At 46.2% G+C, this 22,436-nt stretch overlaps 1 protein-coding gene across 1 annotated transcript in view; it reads left to right on the plus strand.

Annotated features, from left to right (window-relative positions):
* Positions 1-22,436, plus strand: part of LOC116975561 (contactin-associated protein-like 5) — a 1,077,365-nt gene that overhangs the window by 816,350 nt on the left and 238,579 nt on the right. The window contains exon 14 of the mRNA XM_033024848.1: positions 14,052-14,208. Within this exon, the coding sequence (XP_032880739.1) occupies positions 14,052-14,208 (157 nt within the window). The remainder of the gene's footprint in view (positions 1-14,051; positions 14,209-22,436) is intronic.

The following is a 22,436-nucleotide window of genomic DNA, read 5'->3' on the forward strand; positions in this document are numbered from 1 at the left end:
TTCAGGACTTAGTTTAATTGAGTGGTACAGGGCGGAAACAGGCCCTTTGTCCCGCCCCGAGTCCGCACCAACCAGCAATCCCCACACGTTAACACTACCCTACACAGACTAGGGACAATTTTTTTAACATTTATACTGATCCAATTAACCTACAAACTTGCACGTCTTTGGAGCGTGGGAGGAAAGCCATGTTCTCGGAGAAAGCCCAGTTGGGTCACGGGGAGGACGTACAAACTCCGCACAGACAAGCACCCGCAGCCGGGATCGAACCCGGGTCTCTGGCGCTGTAGGTCCTGTAACTTACAGTGTAAGGCAACAAATCTACCCCTGCGCCACTGTGCCGCCCGAACTTGGGACCCCTTCGGGTGACCATGGGAATCTCCGTGGTTGGAGGACGCTGGTGCATGACTTTGTTTAACGTGGGGGACACTGGTCCACAAACAGCCACCACATGTTCCTTGTCAGATCTGGGTCAGGATCCAGTGGCATGGAGTCCAAGACGACCGGAGACCCTTTTCTGCTGCAGCCTTCATCCGCCTTCCCAGCCGTTGTGACGCTCCACTGAGGTCAGCCATCGTCCTCCGCCTGTTCCACCGTTGAGGTCTTGGTTGGATTGCTCTTTGTCATAGACCTCCCTCTCGACAGTACCGCCATGGGTGACCCTACCAGGTGCATAGCTCCAGACGGCATCGCTCTCAGGATCTCAGGACCACACAAGCTTCTCCACCGCGACAAGGTGACAATCCACGGAGCAGCCCGATATTTGCTTGGATATAAGACATGCAAAATTGGGATGGAACTCAAATAAAAGGTGTGTGTGGTAAAAGATGCACCTGCTTCCATGAATCTGATTGTAATTACAATTCCTCTGTAACAAATCCATTGCCTTTGTGCTTCTTGACCCACATTAAGTCCCAGTACAATCTCATTTCAATTTCAAAATATTTCTCCAAAGTCTTGCCTCTAGCTCTAACATCGCCAACCTGTTACCCCCCTGAGATCTCTACTTTGTGTTACTAATTCTTCAATGCCCCTTGAATTTATCATTGTCTACATATTAATCAATCCGCTTTTGGCAATCTTGCCTGAAGTTGCTCAGTCCCTAAGCGTAGGAATGTCCTTATCATCTCTGACCACCTTCCTTTCCTCTTTCAAAAATCTTCTTACAACCTACCGCTTTTCATCATCTGCCCTGACGTCCGATAGAAGATTTTTTCACATGCGGCACTGATGCTGCTCTTTCTGCAGAGATGGCACCTGGCCTGCTGGGCGTGTGTGTTTGTGTGTGTGAGCGTATCCATGTCGGGAGTAGATATATGTGTGCATACGTACAGGCACCTCACACTTTACACATGGTTGATATATGCGCTTTGAAATAACTCGTCTCTTCCTTTATTCTTAACGCCTGACGTACATGCTAGTATTTTTGGAGTAACGCAATCAATTTCACTGCTGGCTGCCGACAAGGGGTTGCGTGTACTTTTTAATGCGTTTTTGAGAGGGATCTTGGTGTCCTAGTCCACAGCTCCTTGAAATTGACTGCATACAGGGGGGGGGGGGGTTGGGTAAATGCATTGAGTTTAAGAGTCAGGAAGTCACATTGGAACATTATAAAAGCTTTGGTTAGGCAGCAGTAGGAGTGTGGTGTGCAGTTGTGAATGCTCCATAAGTTCACCGGGGCAGAATTAGGCCATCAAGTCCACTCCGCCATTCAGTCATGGCTGATCTATCTCTCCCTCCAAACCCCATTCTCCTGCCTTCTCCCCATAACTCCTGACACCCTTCCAAATCAAGAATCTATCTATCTCTGCCTTAAAAATACCCACTGACTTGGCCTCCACAGTCTTCTGTGGCAAAGAATTCCACAGATTCTCCACCCTCTGACTAAAAACATTCCTCCTCATCTCCTTCTCAAAGGAACATCCTTTAATTCTGAGGCTGTGAACTCTGGTCCTCGACTCTCCCACTAGTGGAAACATCCTCTCCACATCCACTCTATCCAAGCCTTTCACTAATTTCTGCTAAAAATGTCTCCTAATTTCTGCTAAAAATGAGGTCTTGCAGACCTCAACACAGCCGACATGTTCCTAACACAAAGTTAAAAAATCCAACCAAGTTAGTCAGACGCGACATTAGCTTCACAAAGCTATGCTTAATCTTGTTGATAAATGAATGCATTCTCAAGTGCGCATTTATGTCCCTGATGATAGATTACAGTGGCTTCTCCACGACTAATATTAGACTGATTGTCTGTCATAACCTATTTGTTCCCTCTTCTTCATAAATAATGCAGCTCCATGTCCAATTTACAAATCTAATTGGCTCCTTATTGAGATAAAAAACAACAAAGAATTGCAATCATTAGATTAATTGACCACTGTAAATTACTCCTCATGTAGTAATGAGTTGTTGCCAATATCGGAGTTGTGTCAATGTGTCGACCATGAGACATAGGAGCAGAATTAGGCCATTCAGCCCATCGGGTCTACTCCACCATTCAATCATGGCTGATCTAATTAATCCTCTCAACCCCATTCTCCTGCCTTCTCCCCATAACCTATGATGCCTTTCATAATCAAGATCCTATCACTCGTGTGTTTCATAGTTGGTGCACACTTCATTGCCCAAAGGGTCTGTTTCCATGCTATATGTCTCTATAAGGCACTGGTCGGGCCACATGTGGAGTACTTTGAGCAAATTTGGGCCCCATATCTAAGGAAGGATTTGTTGTATCTGGAGAGGGTCCAGATGAGGTTTACAAGAATGATTCCAGGAATGAGTGGGTTAGCATATGATGAGCGCACGACAGCACTGGGTCTCTACTCGCTGGTGTTTAGAACGTTGAGGGGGGACCTCATTGAAACGTCCATACTAATGAAAGGCATAGATAGAGTGGATGTGGAAAGGATGTTTCCACTGGTGGGAGAGTCTAGGACCAGGGGTCATGGCCTCAGAATTAAAGGGCACTCTTTTATAAAGGAGTTGAGGAGGAAGTTCTTTAGTCAGAGGGTAGTTAATCTGTGGAACTCATTGCCAAGTCAGTGGATATTTTTAAGGCAGAGATAGACAAGTTCTTGATTAGCATGGGTGGCAAGGGTTATGGGGAGAAGGCAGGAGAATCGGAATAGGATGCAGAGACCAGCCATGATTGAATGGCAGAGTAGACTCAATGGGCCGAATGGCCTAATTCTACTCCTACGACTTGTGAACTTGTGAACTTGTGAGCTCTATAACAGTTCAGGCCAACAAGGTGAGGAGAGTAAAATTCTTTGAGATCCATTAAAGTGGTTCTTCGCAGGGCAGCTGCATTAAAGGGGTATTTGCCAAATTGTGGTGAGAGCAAGATTTGGTTCATGCCATGGTGAACAATAAGTGTGGATATGCAAGAGACATACAGATCCCGAAAATGAATATAAATCAACAGTGCTACAAACAAAATCTAGAAGTATGAAACCAAAATCAAATTTTTTAAATTAATTTTAGAGATACAGCATGGTAAAGGCCCTTCGACTTATCTTTGATTGGACTTTACTGGCTTTATATTGCACTAAACGCTATTCACGTTATTCCCCTCACCATGTATCCGTACACTGTGGACAGCTCGATTGTAATCATGAGTTGCTTTTCCGCTGACTGGATAGCACGCAACAAAAGCTTTTCACTGTACCTCAGCACACATGAACTAAACTCAAACTAAACTCAATAAACTAACCTCGATTCCGTGCCAACTAGCGATCTCCCGTACACTAGGTCTATCCTACACACCAGGGACATTTGACAGAAGTCAATTATTCTACAAACCTGCACAAATTTGGAATGCGGGAGGAAACCAGAGTACCCAGAGAAAACCCACGCAGGTCACGGGGAGAACATACAAACTCCGTACAGGCAGCACCCGTAGTCAGGATCGAACCCGTGTCTCTGGCGCTGTGAGGTAGCGACTCTACCGCTGCGCCAACGTGCCAACGTGCCTCCCCTAGACCATAAGTCAAAATCAAGGAGAAACATATTCACCACATTTCCCTGTTGTTAGGGAGGGCCACCCTGACCTTCACTAACGTGAGGGGTGAAGCAAAGGACAGAATTGTCCAGTTATTAGTACTTCCCTAAAAAATTGAGGAAGGACTGTTTATCCTTTTCTCTGTTATTTATTAGTTCCTAGAATGTCCATTCAATTGCCCTTTAATTGGGGAGACCGTTCACAACTGTCAGGCCAGCATGGTGGTGCAGTGGTAGAGTTGCGGCCTTGCAGCGCCATAGACGTGGGTTCGATCCTGACTATGGGTGCTGTCTGTACGGAGTTTATATGTTTTCCCTGTGACCACGTAGGTTTTCTCCAGGTGCTCTGGTTTCCACCCACACTACAAAAACGTGCAGGTTTATATGTTTAATTGGCAAATCGGTAAATTATAAATTGTCCCTAGTGTGTAAGATGGTGTGTACGGGGTGATCGCTGGTTGGCGCAGACTCGGTGGGCCGAAGGGCCTGTTTCCACGCCGTGTCTCTAAAGTTTAGCTTGGTTTAGAGATTCATTCATTCATTTATCATCGTTGAAAACATTGGCGACGCAGTGGTGCTGGTTTCCAACGGGAACGGTGACGGACGCACCACACGTCTCTGTCCTCCAGTTCCTGCGGACGTCCGCCACTGGAAGTATAGGATTTTGGTGTGTGTGCTTTGTCATCATTCATTACAATGCCGTGTACGACAGTGATCACAACTTCTACTGAAGTGTGGATGGCCGTTGGCTCGCTAGAAGCTCATCCGCCCTTTGACGGGTCTTGTTTTTGGTCCTGTTGGGGGTCCACAGCCCCCTCCTCACCTGGAAAACCAGGTGGGGAAGACGGTTAAGTCGCTGACTATCCGACAATGGAGCAGGTGGCACGGGATTACATGGTACCCGTGGCGGGGGGAACTCCCCCCGACCTGACCTTAGAGATGCAACTGGGAAACAGGCTTTTCTGCCCACTCATACCAGCGATCCCCACACACTAACACTGTCCTACACAGATCAGAGACAATTCACAATTTTACGGAGCCAATTAGTCTACAAATCCTGTACGTCCAAAGTCTAAACTGACCCCATTAGTTAGGTATGTTACAAAACTTACCTTCAACGGCGCTGCAGTTCTGTCACTGCCCGTATGCGTGACTTTGGCACCTTTGAGAGGTGGCGGGTTTAAAATGCCGTTTTTTCCCAGCCTGTTGAAATCGATTTTTGTCAGGCTGTTTAGATGCTGAAGGTTTTATTAAGTTTTTTTTAAACTGCACTGGATATTTTAATAGCAGGAGTAATTTAAAAATCAACTTCTAAAGCCGTCAACACCGACAACGGGGACGGATTTCACGTACGGGATAGGTAAAGTGGCGGCGCGGCTCTGGCTGCAGCGGCTCTCCGGCAGTCCTGTTTGTTTTGTGTTTTTTGGGTTGTTTATTTTCGTTTTGGTTAGTCTAGTTTTGGTTTTTAGTTTGTGTTTTGGGGGGGGGGGGGGTTGAAACGGGGCTTGCTGTCTCTCCCTGCGGGGGAATGCGACTTTTTTGTCGTATTCCCCTTCTCTGCCTCCGTCTGCGCTGAGGCCTAATGGCGGAGCTGGCGACCTCGAGGCTCAGGAGGCAGAGCCCGCCAGGACTCGCACTGAGCTCGCTCCCGTGAGGACGGCCCGGCTCGGGGCTGGAACAGGGCTTTCGTGAGGGGCTGTGACGGCCGGCCCGAGGAAGGAACGGTGCTCCCGTCGGAGTAGCCGAGCTCGGGGAGGTACGGCGTTCCCAGCCTGAGGGAGGAGCGGCGCCCAGTCGGGGCGGCCCAGCCTGAGGGAGGAGCGGTGCCCGGTCGGGGCGGCCTGGCGCGAGGGAGGAGCGGCGGCCTGGCGCGAGGCTGAGACGGTGGCAGTACTCACGTGAGGGCGATCCGGCTCGGGGCTGGAACGATGCTCCGGGGGCTGGGACGGCAGTTCTGGTGGCGGTGGCCTGAGACCGGGGGTTCGGCCGCGGGTCAGCGGCTGCGTCAGCAGGTCTGGTGAGCGGCAGCTTCGACTACCCCGGGCCGCGGCGTTTGAGCCGCAGGACAGGTTTTAACATCGCCCGGGGGGTATCGCCTCAGCGCAGAAGGAGAAGAGGAGGGAAGAGACTGCAGCCCTAAGACTTTTGCCTCCATCACAGTGAGGAGATGTTGGGTGGACTCACTGTGGTGGATGTTAATATGTGTTTATTGTTGTTTTTTATTGTATTGTATTATATGTATGACTGCTTAAATTTCGTTCAGACTTCGGTCTGGATGACAAATAAAAGGCTATTCTATTCTAAGGAAAGCCGTTTATTTTACATATTACACGTTTATATGCTTCTTAGGATGCCTTTAATCAAAATATTACGTTGCGAAAAGGTGAGTTAGGACCCATACGAACCGGCAGTATTTTTCCTGCCGATATGGGGTTTAAATTCACCACAACCGCAACGTTCCAAACGATCGCGTTCCACAAAATTCCACTCGCAAGATGATTTAAATGGCCATTAATTTACAGGAATTAAACACTACATTCCTTCCATTTGGCCTATAAATTCATGACAATGAGATTTTAAAATCATGTTATATTGTGGATTCTTGTGTGAATGTTATTTGGACACTTAGGCTATTTAAAAATGTTAACCTTTTCTTAAGAAATTGATAGATGTTTAGATCTAGTAATTGAATTTTGTAATTTGCTACAATCAGGTAACTAACTAATTATATGCTTTAATTTCAGGTCATCCAAGTAAGATTGTTTCATATTTGTTTCAGAATGCTTCAATCTATAATAACTGAAAATTTCATTCAGTTCTCCTAAATTTTAAGAAAGTTATGGGCTTTTAACTGTTCTTGATCACAGCTTTTGAGTTCAGCCAATGGAAAAGCAATAGGGAACAAGATGCTAATTTCCGAGTATGAAAATGGCCATAACATTTTTAATACTGAAGATATGAAAGTGAATTAGGTGTCAAATTAAACTTCTTTTTATGCTTTATCTGATGGGATAAATTGCAGACTTAATTTTTAAATCTCAAAATTTTGTAACATTGCTACATTAGTGGGGCTGGAGCTGCACGTTCTGTTAGACTCTCCAAAGGAGCTTGGCAAAGCGAAGAGTTTTAACAATAATTCAAGCATCTCGTAGTCACCACCAGTGAGATGGGTTTTGAGGAAAATCCATATTTATTTAATTACAAATTTAAATTTAGCAGCTGCCTTGGTGGGATTTAAACTCTTGTGTCGGATCAATGATTCAAAGCTCTCGCTGCAAGTCTAGTTAGTTAACCACTGTACCACCAGACCCCCAGGGACTAGGAAGACTTTGCTCGGCTGCTGATTAGCAGAATTATTTTCCCTTTCCAGTTAATCTGCTCTCCGGACTACCGATGGAAATCCTTTTGGAAATTCCTCAATAAAGATAACAATTTTATGATCACCATCCCAAACATAAAAGCCAGATGATTAACAAGAGAAAAATCCCATTACATCAAACGCAGTACTTGACATTCACTTCTGAATGGAATTAATCCATGCAAATATCTCATTGTTTTGGCATCGCAAGTGTGTGCATTTGTATTCAGAATGCTGTACGCAGTTATCTCCAGCTAAACACATCCCAGAACCATTTCTAATTCGATTTGTAGCGTTGAGCTTCCAGGATATAATATGCTTCAGTTATTCCAGCTATTCATTTATTTTATACTGGTTAAAAATTTTGATTATTTTAAAATCATAAAGTCCGTTAAATGATCAAATTACTCCAAAAATAAATTTAAAGTAAACGACGGCAAGGGTAGCGCAGCGGGGTGGCACGGTGGTGCAGCGGTAGAGTTGCTGCCTTACAGTGCCAGAGACCCGGGTTCGATCCCGACTACCGGTGCTATCTGTATGGAGTTTGTTCGTTCTCCCCGTGACCTGCGTGGGTTTTCTCTGAGATCTTCGGTTTCTTCCCACACTCAAAAGACGTACAGGTTTTTAGGTTAATTGGCTTGGTATAAATATAAATTGTCCTTTTTGTGTGTAGGGCGGTGTTAATGTGCGGGGATCGCTGGTCGGTGCGGACTCATGGGAAGAAAGGGCCTGTTTCCGCGCCGTATCTCTAAACTAAACTAAACTAAACTAAATTAAAACTAAACTACTGGTTTGTTAATTTGGATATGCTTAGCACTGAAATATTTCTATATGTAAATTGAAGACATGCATTTATAAAATGCCTTTCAAATTTTTATGATCCAAAGTCCTTTCCACACAAATAAGCATCTTTTAAGTGCAGCTTTTTAAACATTATTCCTTTGTAAGAAGTGGGCCTTTCTAGTAATGACACTTTTTACAGCCCATCCCTCATTATAGACACAAAATGCTGGAGTAACAGCGGGACAGGCAGCAACTCAGGAGAGAAGGAATGGATGATGTTTCTGGTCGAGACCCTTCTTCATTATATTATACATGGGAAATTCAGAAGCCAGTTTATATATAACAGAGTTTGACAAAATTATTTGATGATGACCAAATCATTTATCTTTGAGGTGTCGGTTGAAGAATAACTATTGGCCAGTGGATGAAGTGGATGTGGGGAGGATGTTTCCACTAGTGGGTGATCTTGGATAGAGGCCAGAGGCTCAAAATAAAAGGATGTTCCTTTCGGAAAGAGATGAGGAGGGATTTATTTAGTCAGAGGGTGGCGAATCTATGGAATTCATTGCCACAGAAGGCTGTGAAGGCAATGGATATTTTTATGGTAGAGAGGTAGATTCTTGATTAGAACAGGTGTCAGGGGTTGCTGGGAGAAGGCAGGAGAATGGGGTTGAGAGGGGAAGATAGATCAGCCATGATTGAATGACGGAGTAGACTTGATAGGCCGAATGGCCTAATTCTGTTACTAGAACATTATGAACATGAATTTAGACGATAGTGGCATTTAAGAGGCTATTTTGAGAGGCACCTGGATATGCAGAGAATGGAGAGACCACCAGGTTTAAAAGCAACTTCTTCCAGCAACCAACTAGATCTTGAATACCTCAGGATGGTGAATCTGTGGAACTCATTGCCACAGGAGGCTGTGGAAGCCAAGTCAATGGATATTCTTAAGGCAGGGATAGGTAGATTCTTGATTAGTACGGGTGTCAGGGTTTATGTGGAGGAGGTAGGAGAATGGGGTTGGGAGGGGAAGGTAGATTAGCCATGATTGAACGGCAGAGTAGACCTGAGGAGCCAAATGGCCAAATTCTGTTCCTATAACTTATGAACATGAACATGAGCCTTTGATTCCTTTCTCCACGTATTTATCTAATTTTCTCTGTAATCCACCTGTTACTAGTCTCTCAAACAACATTTGGTTGCATGCTCTATATTTAAACCAACCTCGAGATGAAGAGGTTTCGCTGAATCCTTTATGGATAAATAGATTCTTGATTAGTATGGGTGTCAGGGGTTATGGGGCGAATGGGGTTAGGAGGGAGAGATAGATCAGCCACGGTTGAGTGGTGGAGTAGGTTGATGGGCCGAATGGCCCATTTCTGCTCCCATCACTTGTGATAAAGGAACAGCAAGCTCCCACAGACAAACGGCCATGGTGGCACAGCGGTAGAGTTGCTGCCTTACAGCACATGCAGCGCCGGAGACCCGGGTTCGATCCCGACTACGGGTGCTGTCTGTACGGAGTTTGTACGTTCTCCCTGTGACCTGCGTGGGTTTTCTCCGAGATCTTCGGTTTCCTCCCACACTCCAAAGACGTACAGGTAATGTGTAGATTGCCCCTAGTGTGTGTGTAGGACAGTGTTAATGTGCAGGGATCGCTGGTTGGTGCGGACGCGGTGGGCCGAAGGGCCTGTTTCCACGCTGCATCTCTAAACTAGACTGTTGTGCAGAAGAAAATGTCCCTCCTTTCAACAAGCATCTGCTGTTTCATTACAAGAACAGCCTGCAGGGGAAAATATCAAAGAAAAACTATTATCACAAGGAAGACCAAACACACAATACATAAACTATCACTCTTTCAGGAGTGCTCTCAAATCGACATCAAGACATCTACAAGCCGAGGCCAAAGAAATCGCTGATCTAAGTACATTTGCTGTGTTTTGTTTCTCCAGTCCGTTATCCACTAGGGAGAGATTTATTCGAAATTAATTATTATTGTTTTTTTTTTAGAGATACAGAGTGGAAACAGACACTCAGCTAACAATGTGATGTGTAAGAAGGAACTGTAGATGCTGCTTTAAACCGAAGATAGGGACAAAAAACTGAAGTAACTCAACGGGACTGGGCAGCATTCTGGAGAGAAGGAATGGGTGACATCCTCCATTTTCCTTGAACCGTGTCTCCCTTTGATGTCTCGTTTTCACCCCTTACACCTCCTTATGTCTGCGTCTCCCTCTCCCCTGACGCTCCGTCTGAAGAAGGGTCTTGACCCAAAACGTCACCCACTCCTTGTCTCCAGAGATGCTGCCTGTCCCGCTGAGTTACTCCAGCATTTTGTGTCTGTCGCCAGCTAACAAAGATCCATTCCTCCATTTTCCTTGATCGCGGTCTGCTTTGACCCGTCTTTTTCACACCTTACCCTTCCACATATCTCTCGTCTCTTAAGGGGTTGGACAGGCTAGATGCAGGAAGATTGTTCCCGATGTTGGGGAAGTCCAGAACAAGGGGGTCACAGCTTAAGGATAGAGGGGAAATCCTTTAGGACCGAGATGAGAAAAACATTTTTCACACAGAGAGTGGTGAATCTCTGGAACTCTCTGCCACAGAAGATAGTTGAGGCCAGTTCATTGGCTATAGTTAAGAGGGAGTTAGATGTGGCCCTTGTGGCTAAAGGGATCAGGGGCGTATGGAGAGAAGGCAGGTACGGGATACTGAGTTGGATGATCAGCAATGATCATATTGAATGGCGGTGCAGGCTCGAAGGGCCGAATGGCCTACTCCTGTACCTATTTTCTATGTTTCTATGTTTCTATGTCTCCCTCTCCCCCTGACTCTCAGTCCGAAGAAGGGGTCTCGACTCGAAACGTCACCCCTTTCCTTCTCTCCAGGGACGCTGCCCGTCCCGATGAGTTCCCTCCAGCATTTTGGGTCCACCGTGGCTGGGGGCGAAACGGCGTAAAAACCTTCAAAGCAAAACGCAAAAGCTATAAAGCAATCGAAAGTTGCGATGACAGTGAGTGAAGATGGCAAAAAATAAGCTTTGGGGAAAACAATAATCACTGGCATGGACTTAATGAGCTGTAGGCCCTGTTTCTGCACTGTACGTTCTGTATAATTAAAGAGCCTCTTGAGAGAATGGAAATGATTGTTTCTGACTGATCATAGATGATATGTGTTAATTATTTATAATATCAGGTAGCACCGTGAAATACGGTGGCAAATATTAATAAAATTAACCGGTCAAAAAATAATGTTTTAAACACTCGCATCTCTGTGTCGTTGACGTGACCAAGAGATCACACGACAACGGTATTTTTTATTTCTCTCTGCCGCTGTCTGGCAGTGTTCCAGTTTTTTGTAATTGGCTGTAAAATGAAATAGTGGCTGCGCATTTTATGCGTGAAGGAAATTCATGATGGCACGCCATTAGCAGCTTGCTCATGGGGCAAAACTTCACTTTGGACACAAGAAAGAAAAATGACTAACGATGTCTTTCCTTTAACAACGTAATCCTTATCCGCGCTACGGGCAACTTTCTCCAATGACTGAGGAAGCTGAAAATCATCAGCAAGTCTGGGTCCGTCGACTCCAGAGAGAAAGTAACGTTGGCCAGTGTCTCGTTTCTAGAGTTTCTCGCAATCGTTCTCCATCAATGGCGCAGCGGCAGAGTTGCTGCCTCACAGCGCCAGAGACCCGGGTTCGATCCTGACTACGGTAGCTTGTCTGTACTGAGTTTGTACGTTCTCCCTGGGGTTTCCCCGGGTGCTCCGGTTTCCTCCCACACGCCAAAGGCATACAGATTTGTAGGTTAATTGGCTTTGGTAAAGTGATAAATTGTCCCTAGTGTGCAGGATAGCACTAGCATACGGGGATCGCTGGTCAGCACTGACTCGATGGGCCGAAGGGCCAGTTTCCTCGCTGTATCTCTAAACTAAACTAAACCAAACTAAACCAAACAATGAGGTTTGATTTGTGGAGCATTTTTCTGTGAACTTCTGATTTTGTTTCAGATTTTCGGTGTGTTACTTTTGAGTCTTCCGAAATGAAGCATCATATGCCGGTTCCCTCCATAGATGCTGCTTGACCTGCTGAGTACCTCCAACATCTTGCCAGAATAAAGTTGCCAGAAATTTGTGACAGTGCCTACCACAATTTATATCCAATATGGTATTTATGTAGGGGAGTGTAAGTGGGTGGGCACTGGTCAGTATGGACCTGATGGGCTGAAGAGAATATTCCCCTGCCACATTGATTTATGACTCTTTGACTCGACAGGGCGGCATGGTAGAGTTGCTGCCTTACAGCGCCAGAGACCCGGGTTTGGTCCTGACTACGGGTGCTGTCTGTACAGAGTTTGTACATTATCCCGGTGTCCTGTATGGGTTTCCTCCTGGTGCTCCAGTTTCCTCTCACAGTCCAAAAAAGTACAGGTATGTAGGTTAATTGGCTTTGTTAAATTGTCCCTTGTCTGATAGTAAAGGGCCTGTCCCACAGTACGAGGTAATTCAAGAGTTCTCCCGAGTTTCCCCTGATTCGAACTCGGAGAATTACGGTAATAGCCACTCGTAGGTACTCGGGGCTCTCGTGGACCATTTTTCACCATGTTGAAAATACTTCACGAGCTTACCGCGTTTCCCGAGTACCTGCCGTTAGCATTATGAGCCTCTCAGAGACGTCCCGAGCTCCGACGTACCCGCTACGTACATTCTACGTACTTACCACGAGTTTGATTTTTTTTAAACTCGTGAGAGCTCTTGGGTAAACTCGTATGGTGGGACAGTCCCTTTAGAGAGTGTTAGTGTATAGGGTGATAGGTTGTCGGCAGGGACTCAGTGGGCCGAAGGGCCTGTTTCCATGCTGTATCTCTAAAGTCTGAAGACTTGTTTCAACCTTGCAAAATTCAAGCCAATTCAATTGAATTGATGCTAACGAACAGTAATAGGTCTGGATAGAGTGGATGTGGAGAGGATGTTTCCATTAGTGGGAGAGTCTAGTAACAGAGGCCACAGCCTCAAAATTAAAGGGTGTACCTTTAGAAAGGAGAAGAGGAGGAATTTCTTTAGCCAGTGGGTGGTGAAGCAGTGGAATTCATTGCCACAGATGGCTGTGGAGGCCCTCAATAGATATTTGGAAGGCAGAGATTGACAAATACTTGGTTAGTAAGGGTGGAAGGGGTTATGGGGAAAAGGCAGGAGAATGGTATTGAGAAGGGAAAGATAGATCGGCCATGATTGAATGGCGGAGTAGACTTGATGGTCCAAATGGCTTAATCCTGCACCTACAACTAATGAACATAATTGTACTTCTGCGGCAGCAGATGAAACACAATCTGCCACAGGCAATGGTGGTCCAATTCTATACGGTCATCGTATATTCGGTCCTCGCCTTCTCCATCAGGGTCTGGTTTGGCTCAGCCACCAAGCACGACACCCGGAGGCTGCAGCGAATCGTCCGATCAGCTGAGAAGGTTGCTGGCTGCAACCTTTCCTCCATTGATGAACTGTACACTGCAAGGGCCAGGAAGCGAGCGGGTAGGATCTGACCGCTCTCACCCTGGCTACAAACTCTTTGAATCACTTCCCTCTGGAAGGCGACTCCGGACTGTCAAAGCTGCCACAGCCAGACATAAAAACAACTTTTTTCCACGAGTAGCAGCTCTACTCAACAACCAAAAATCTGTAGCCTCCTTTTGCTCAGGTATTTTATTTAATTCACATGTTTAATCAATAATGTTTTATTATTAACGTTTAATGTTTATGTGTCATTCTTAATTGACACTCTATGTTATATTGTCACTTGCGGGCGGAGCACCAAAGCAAATTCCTTGTATGTGAACATACTTGGCCAATAAACATTAATTCATTCATAAACTTCATAAACTTTATGCTCCCTTTATGTTTTCTTACAGGTGGGAGCCCATTTACCTGGTGGATTGGGAGGACCAATGAGAAACAGACTTACTGGGGAGGTTCATTGCCGGGAGTTCAGAAATGTGCTTGTGGAATGGAGGAGAGTTGCCTGGACAACAAGTACCAGTGTAACTGCGATGCTGACAAAGATGAATGGTATGGTGATATTCTGAATGAGATTAAGTCAATGCTAATGGATCTCAGTGTTAAGGGCCTGTCCCACGGGCATGCGACTCCATGCGGCAAGCGCGACCTAAAGGGCCGGTCCCACCAGCATGCGCCTGCATGCGGCAAGCGCGACCTAACCAGAAGCGGGAGCCGCGCGGAGGTCGAGTGAGTGACATGAAGTGCGAGCGAAGTCCGCGGGAAGTTCGCGCGTGACGTACGGCGTCGAGGCGGCTGCGGGCCGGCAGGCCGTTGCCGCGCGGAATTTTTGAACAGGGTCAGTTTTTCGGAGCCCCGCGCGATGTCGGGACCAGCTCCGCACAACTCCATACGGCTCCGGCGATCGAAGTGGGACCGGCCCCGCAAGGCCGTACGGCTCAAGCGACCACGTTAGGTTGCGCTTGCCGCATGCAGGCGCATGCTGGTGGGACCGGCCCTTTAGGTCGGGCTTGCCGCATGGATTCGCATGCTCGTGGGACAGGCCCTATACTCATTGATTCCTTCAATAGCCAAAGACCTTACAAGAAACTAAAGTGAGGACGAGAATGATCCCAGGAAGGAGTGGGTTCACAGACAATGAACGTTTGATTGCATTGGGCCTCCACTCGCTGGAGTATAGAAGGATGAGGGGGAGACTTTTTTGAAACTTACCGAATAGTGAAAGGCCTGGATAGAGTGGATGTGGAGAGGATGTTTCCACCAGTGGGAGAGTCTAGGGCCAGAGGACTGGAGGGTAGCCAATGGTAGTTAAAAACCCACTTTTTAAGAAATGAGGAAGAGAGAAAACAGAGAATTATAGACCAGTTAGCCTTACCAGTGGTGGGGAAGATGCTTGAGTCGATTGTTAAAGATATTATAGCAGCGCATTTGGAAAGCAGCAAGGATTTATGAAGGGGAAATCATACTTGATTAATCTTCTGGAATTTTTTGAGGATGTAACAAGTAGAATGGATAAGGGAGAGCCAGTGGATGTGGTGTATCTGGACTTTCAAAAAGCATTTGACAAGGTCCCACACAAGAGATTAGTGTGCAAAATTAGAGCACATGGTATTGGGGGTAGGGTATGAACATGGATACAGAATTGGTTGGCAGGCAGGAAGCAAAGAGTAGGATTAACGGGTCCTTTTCAGAATGGCAGACAGTGACTAGTGGGGTGCCGCAAGTCTCAGTGCTGGGACCCTAGTTATTTACAAGATATATTAACGATTGAGAGAGGGAATTAAATGTGACATCACCAAATTTGCGGATAACACAAAGCTGGGTGGCAGTGTGAGCTGCAATGAGGATGCTGTGAGGCTGCAGGGTGACTTGGATAGGTTGGGTGAGCGGGCAGATGCATGGCAGATGCAGTATAATGTGGATAAATGTGAGATTATCCACTTTGGTGGCAAGAACAGGAAGGCAGATTATTATTTGAATGGTATCAGATTAGGAAAAGGGGAGGTGCAACGAGAACTGGGTGTGCTTGTACATCAGTCACTGAAGTAAGCATGCTGGTACAGCAGGCAGTGAAGAAAGCTAATGGCATGTTGGCCTTCATTGCAAGAGAATTGGATTTTAGGAGCAAAGAATTCTGACTGCAGTTTTACAAGGCCCTGGTGAGACTGCACCTGGCGTATTGTATGCAATTTTGGTCTCCTAATTTGAGGAAGGACATTCTTGCTATTGAGGGAGTGCAACATGGGTTCACCAGGTTAATTCCCGGGATGGCGGGACTGACATATGATGAAAGAATGGGTCGACTGGGCTTGTATTCACTGGAATTTAGAAGGATGAGAGGGTATCTTATGGAAACATATACAATTCTTAAAGGATTAGACAGGCTAAATGCAGGAAAAATGTTCCCGATGTTCGGGGAGTCCAGAACCAGGGTTACATTTTAAGAATAAGGGGTAGGCCATTTCGGGCTGAGGTGAGGAAAAACTTCTTCACCCAGAAAGTTGTGAATCTGTGGAATTATCTACCACAGAAGGCAGTGGAGGCCAATTTGTTGGATATTTTCAAGAGAGAGTTAGATTTAGTTCTTAGGGCTAAAGGAATCAAGCGACATGGGGAAAAAGCAGGAATGGGGTACTGTTTTTAGATGATCAGCCATGATCATATTGAATGGCGCTGCTGGCTCAAAGGGTAGAATGGTCTACTCCTGCACCTATTTTTCTATGTTTCTAAAGTATGTTCCTTTCGGAAGGAGATGAGGAGGAATTTATTTAAACAGAACGTGGTGAATCTGTGGAATTATTTTCTATAGAAGACTGTCGAGGCCAAGTCAATGGATATTTTTAAGGCAGAGATAAATAGATTCTTGATTAGTACGGGTGTCAGAGGTTCCGGGGCGAAGGCAGGAGAATGGGGTTGTTGGGGAGGGATAGATCAGCCATGATTGAATGGCGGAGTAGACTTGATGGGCCAAATGGCCTAATTCTGCTCCTATCACTAGTGAACTTATGAACCTATGAACCTATTGATTCTTTAGACAGGTACATGGATAGGACAGGTTTAGAGGGATATAGGCCAAATGCAGGCAGGTGGGTGTAGAGAAGGTGGGACATGTTGGTCAGCATGGGCAAGTTGGGCCGAAGGGCCTGTTTCCCCAATGTATATGACTATAAAGCCTCTCACAGTGTCTCATTAAAAACCTTCCTCTGAGCTCCGATACATATCTTCCAGTATTACTAAATCTCACATTCACGTTGCAAGTACTAGCCTGGTGAATCTGTTTTCCCACTCCACTCTTTTCTGGAAAATAAGCTAAAATCTCCAAGCGTTGTTGCAAATGAGGTCTCATCAAAACCTCCTTGGCAATTCGCTCTTGACTTTCGGAACTATTCTAGAACCAAGGGCGGCATGGTGGTGCAATGGTAGAGTTGCTGCCTCACAGCGCCAGAGACCCGGGTTCTACTCTAACTCCAGGTGCTGCTTGTATGGAGTTTGTACCTTCTCCCCGTGACCGCGTGGATTTTCGCCGGCAGCTCCGGTATCCATCCACACTCCAAAGACCTACAGGTTTGTAGGTTAATTAATAGAAACATAGAAACATAGAAAATAGGTGCAGGGGGAGGCCATTCATCCCTTCGAGCCAGCACCGCCATTCATTGTGATCGTGGCTGATCATCCCCAATCAATAACCCGTGCCTGCCTTCTCCCCATATCCCTTGATTCCACCAGCCCCTAGAGCTCTATCTAACTCTCTCTTAAATCCATCCAGTGATTTGGCCTCCACTGCCCTCTGTGGCAGGGAATTCCACAAATTCACAACTCTGTGGGTGAAAACGTTTTTTCTCACCTCAGTCCTAAATGGCCTCCCTTTTATTCTAAGACTGTGGCCCCTGGTTCTGGACTCGCCCAACATTGGGAACATTTATCCTGCATCTAGCTTGTCCAGTCCTTTTATAATTTTATGTGTTTCTATAAGATTCTCCCTCATCCTTCTAAACTCCAGTGAATACAAGCCTGGTCTTTTCAATCTTTCCTCATATGACAGTCCCGCTTGGTCAAATTGTGAAATAATTGCCCCTAGTGTGTGTGTCAGTGTGCGGGGATCGCTGGTCGGCGCGGAGTCGGTGGGCCGAATGGCCTGTTTCCATGCTGTATCTCAAAACTAAACGGAACTAATTGTTTAATATAGTTCCCGCATGGCTTTTTCACTCCACCATCAGGCACATTTCCTTTAATGTTATTTATTTTGTGCAAAAGTGGGAACAGCTCTTGGGGGTGCAGTGCTGTCAGCCTAAATCGCTAACCTCTTCCTCCAGGAAATATTATTTAAAACTGCCATCCACAGACTGTCATCTCCCTGACAATTCAACCTCAGATGGTGCATATCCCTAAGTTATATTCCATGTCTGTGACTGGCAGCCAAGAGCTTTAGGAATGCCAGCTCCCCGACCGAGATAAATGGTTGCTCTAGACAGTTCTGTCAGGTGCATCTTCTGATGGAGTCTGCTTCATCTCGGACTCCTGACATCATGCCAGCTTTCTGTGAAGCTCCAATTTAAAACGCAAAACATTTAGATGCCTGCTGTCAGGCAGATCTCTTTCAAGCATCAGTCTTAACTCCTTGCCTTTGCTGGTGACAGTTCCCCATAAACGTACAGAAATACTTTTGATAAATCTCTGCTATGCCTTTCTGAAAAAAAAAAAACTCCTGGACCGACTGTTAAATTTCTTCCTGGCCAGCCCGTCAGTTGCAATGGGAAGGAGTGTATCTATGCTTCTTAGTTTAGTCTAGTTTAGTTTAGTTTACTTAGGAGATACACCGAAGAAAAAGGCCCTTCGACCCACTGAATCCACGCCCACACATTATCACGACCTAGGGACAATTTAATATTTATTCCGCGCCAATTAACCTACTAACCTACTTTATTTGCAGACCAATCATGGGTCTGTCACACTTTGGCGATTTTTTGGGCGACTGCCGCGAATGATTCAAAATGTTCAAAATTTTTCGACGACAGTGACGACAATATTTGCTGTCGTAGGTTATCGCCAGGTGTTGTATGTGAATTCCATTAAAACTAGTCCCTGGCAATCGCCTAAAGAGTCGCCAACGTGGGACAGGCCCATCAGTCGGTCCAAGGTTCTGGACCTGAAAGGTCACCTGTTCATTCACTCCCTCGATGCTGTCTGATCCACTCACCTGCTCTGTCACTTTGAGTTTTGCTCAGGATTCCAGCATCTGCAGTATCTCTTGTCTCGTTATTTAGTTTACTTTTACTTTCGAGATACAGCCCACCTAGTCCACGCTGACCATTGGTCACCCGTTCACACCAGTTATCCCACTTTTGCATCCGCTCCTTATACTCCAGGGGCAATTTACAGAGGCCGATTGTCCTATAAACCCACACGTGTGAAGAAGAGTCTCGCCCCAAACCGTTACCCATTCCTTCTCTCAAGAGATGCTGCCTGTCCCGCTGAGTTACTCCAGCGTTTTGTGTCTGTAGTTGGTTTAAACCAGCATCGGCAGTTCCTTCTTACACGCACATCTTTGAGATAGAAACATAGAAACATAGAAAATAGGTGCAGGAGTAGGCCATTCAGCCCTTCGAGCCTGCACCACCATTCAATATGATCATGGCTGATCATCCAACTCGGTATCCTGTACCTGCCTTCTCTCCATACCCGCTGATACCTTTAGCCACAAGGACCACATCTAACTCCCTCTTAAACATAGCCAATGAACTGGCCTCATCTACCTTCTGTGGCAGAGAATTCCAGAGATTCACCACTCTCTGTGTGAAAAATGTTTTTCTCATCTCGGTCCTAAAAGATTTCCCCCTTATCCTTAAACTGTGACCCCTTGTCCTGGACTTCACCAACATCGGGAACAAGATGAGGGAGGAAGCCGGAGCACCAGTAGGAAACCCACGCGGTCACAGGGAGAATGTGCAAACTCCACACGGACAGCACCAGAAGTCGGGATCGAACCCGCGCGTTTCTGGCACTGTGGGGCAGCGACTTTACTGGCTGCGCCACTGTGCTGCCCTGATTATTTACTTTGTTGGAGAGAAGAAACGATGGGAAGAAGGGTCTCGACCCTAAAGGTCACCCATTCCCTCGCTCCAGAGATGCTGCCCATCCCGCTGAGTTACTCCGCCATCTGCAGTTCCTTCCTACACGAGAGTAAAATAAGGGTTGGAGACCGCGACGGGAAGCTCGGCAAAGATTTCCACTAACAACATCATTGTTTAAGAAGGAACTGCAGATGCTGGAAAATCAAAAATGTTGGAGAAACGCAGCGGGTGTAGTTGGGATGTAATGTTAAAATTGTACAAGGCATTGGTGAGGCCAATTCCGGAGTATGGCGTACAATTTTGGTCGCCTAATTATAGGAAGGATGTCAACAAAATAGAGAGAGTACAGAGGAGATTTACTAGAATGTTGCCTGGGTTTCAGCAACTAAGTTACAGAGAAAGGTTGAACAAGTTAGGGCTTTATTCTTTGGAGCGCAGAAGGCTAAGGGGGGACTTGATAGAGGTCTTTAAAATGATGAGAGGGATAGACAGAGTTGACGTGGATAAGCTTTTCCCACTGAGAGTAGGGAAGATTCAAACAAGAGGACATGACTTGAGAATTAAGGGACAGAGGTTTAGGGGTAACATGAGGGGGAACTTCTTTACTCAGAGAGTGGTGGCTGTGTGGAATGAGCTTCCAGTGAAGGTAGTGGAGGCAGATTCGTTTTTATCATTTAAAAATAAATTGGATAGTTATATGGACGGGAAAGGAATGGAGGGTTATGGTCTGAGCGCAGGTATATGGGACTAGGGGAGAATACGTGTTCGGCACGGACTAGAAGGGTCGAGATGGCCTGTTTCCGTGCTGTAATTGTTATATGGTTATATGGGTGCAGCAGCATCTATGGAGCGAAGGAAATAGGCAACGTCTCGGGCCGAAACCCTTCTTCAGACTCCCAACATAATTGTGATTGGTTTTGAACTGTCAGGTAAAAATGTGAAAGCAGGCAGTATAAGCTATCCCAACAAGCGAGCGTGTAGAGGAATGGGATTGAACGATATGGTGAGAGTGGTGAAAGGGTCGGCAGATTAAAAGGAAACTAATCTTCACAGGTCCATCGGCTTGTATCGTGTTCTTTTTGCGAGATCTGTACATGAGATTGAGGCAATTGTGCGAAAATGTCCTTTCGCTTGCGTAACCTTTATTTCATCTTTGTCACGGATTGAGCAGTTGTCAAGTGGTCGCAAACTCTCCTGATTAAATCTCCAGGGAGTGAAACAAGATTTGCGTAGGATTTTGAGGCCGTATCCCTTTCAATCAGGCATTCGGACAGGCCTTGCGGCTGTTAATCGATGTAAGCCTCCATGGAATGCAGCACTCATCCCTTTGGACAAGTAGCCTTCAACGCAGCAACGTAGATGGTCACTGAGATGCAACACGAAACAAGAAAGGCCTGGAGAACAAGAATGTCCTTTCATTAACACTTGCTTCATTCCAACGTTGACCAACTCCACAGAGGACGAGATAAATAGAGTCTTAGAGCCTGACAGCCTGGAAACAGGCCCTTCAGCCTAACTTGCCCACACCAGCCAACATATCCCATCTACACTTGTCCCACCTCCCTGCATTTGGCCCATATCCCTCAAAACCAGACCAGAGAGCTCTGAAGAAGCATATAAGATTTTCAGGGTTTGGGCATGCGAGAGGCAGGAAACATGTTCCCGAACCATGGGCCACAGTTTAAGAACAAGGGGTAAGCCATTTAGAACGAAGATGAGGAAACACTTTTTCTCACAGAGAGATGTGAGTCTGTGGAAATCTCTGCCTCAGAGGGCGGTGGAGGCTGGTTCTCTGGATACTTTCAAGAGAGAGCTAGATAGGGCCCTTAAAAATAGCAGAGTCAGGGGATATGGGGAGAAGGCAGGAACGGGGTACTGATTGGGGATGATCAGCCATGATCACATTGAATGGCGGTGCTGGCTCGAATGGCCAAATGGCCTACTCCTGCACCTATTGTCTATTGTCTATTGTCTAACCATATACAGTGTACCTGTCTAAATGGTTCTGAAATGTTGCAATAGTACCTGCTTCAACTACCTCGTTCCATACACCTACCACCCTTTGTGTTAAAAAGTTACCCCTCGGGTTCCTATTAAATCTTTCCCCCCTCACCTTAAACCTATGTCCTCTGGTTCACAATGACCCTTCTCTGGGCAACAGACTTTGGGGGCGTCTACCCGATCTAATCCTCTCGTGATTTTGTACACCTCTATAATATCGCTCCTCATCCTCCTGCGCCCCAAGGAATAGAGACTCCTAGCCTGCTCAACCTCTCCCTATAGCTCAGGCCCTGCAGTCCTGGCAACATCCTGGTAAATCTGCACCCTTTCCAACTTGACAACATCTTTCCTATCTCTGCTTTCAGTCATGCAGCGGGCTAAGATCGTTTGCGACGCGATGTTGCAGTCATACATGGCATTGGTGAGACTACATTTTGAGTAGATTGTTCACCTGCTGTAGGAAGGATGCCATTGAGATGGAAAGGGTGCAGAGAGGTCTGAAGAAGTGACCTGAAATGTCACACATTCCCTTTTCTCCAGAGATGCTGCCTGACCCGCTGAATTACTCCAGCATTGTGTGTCTGTCTGCGGTACAAACCATCATCGGCAGTTCCCTCCTACACAAGGCGTTGTTTCCGCTGTTTGTGGGAACGTGCCTGACTAGATATTAGCGTTGAAGCAATCAATATTTAGCACACTAAATGAAGG

Source organism: Amblyraja radiata, chromosome 7 (assembly GCF_010909765.2).
Source record: "Amblyraja radiata isolate CabotCenter1 chromosome 7, sAmbRad1.1.pri, whole genome shotgun sequence".
NCBI lineage: Eukaryota > Metazoa > Chordata > Chondrichthyes > Rajiformes > Rajidae > Amblyraja > Amblyraja radiata.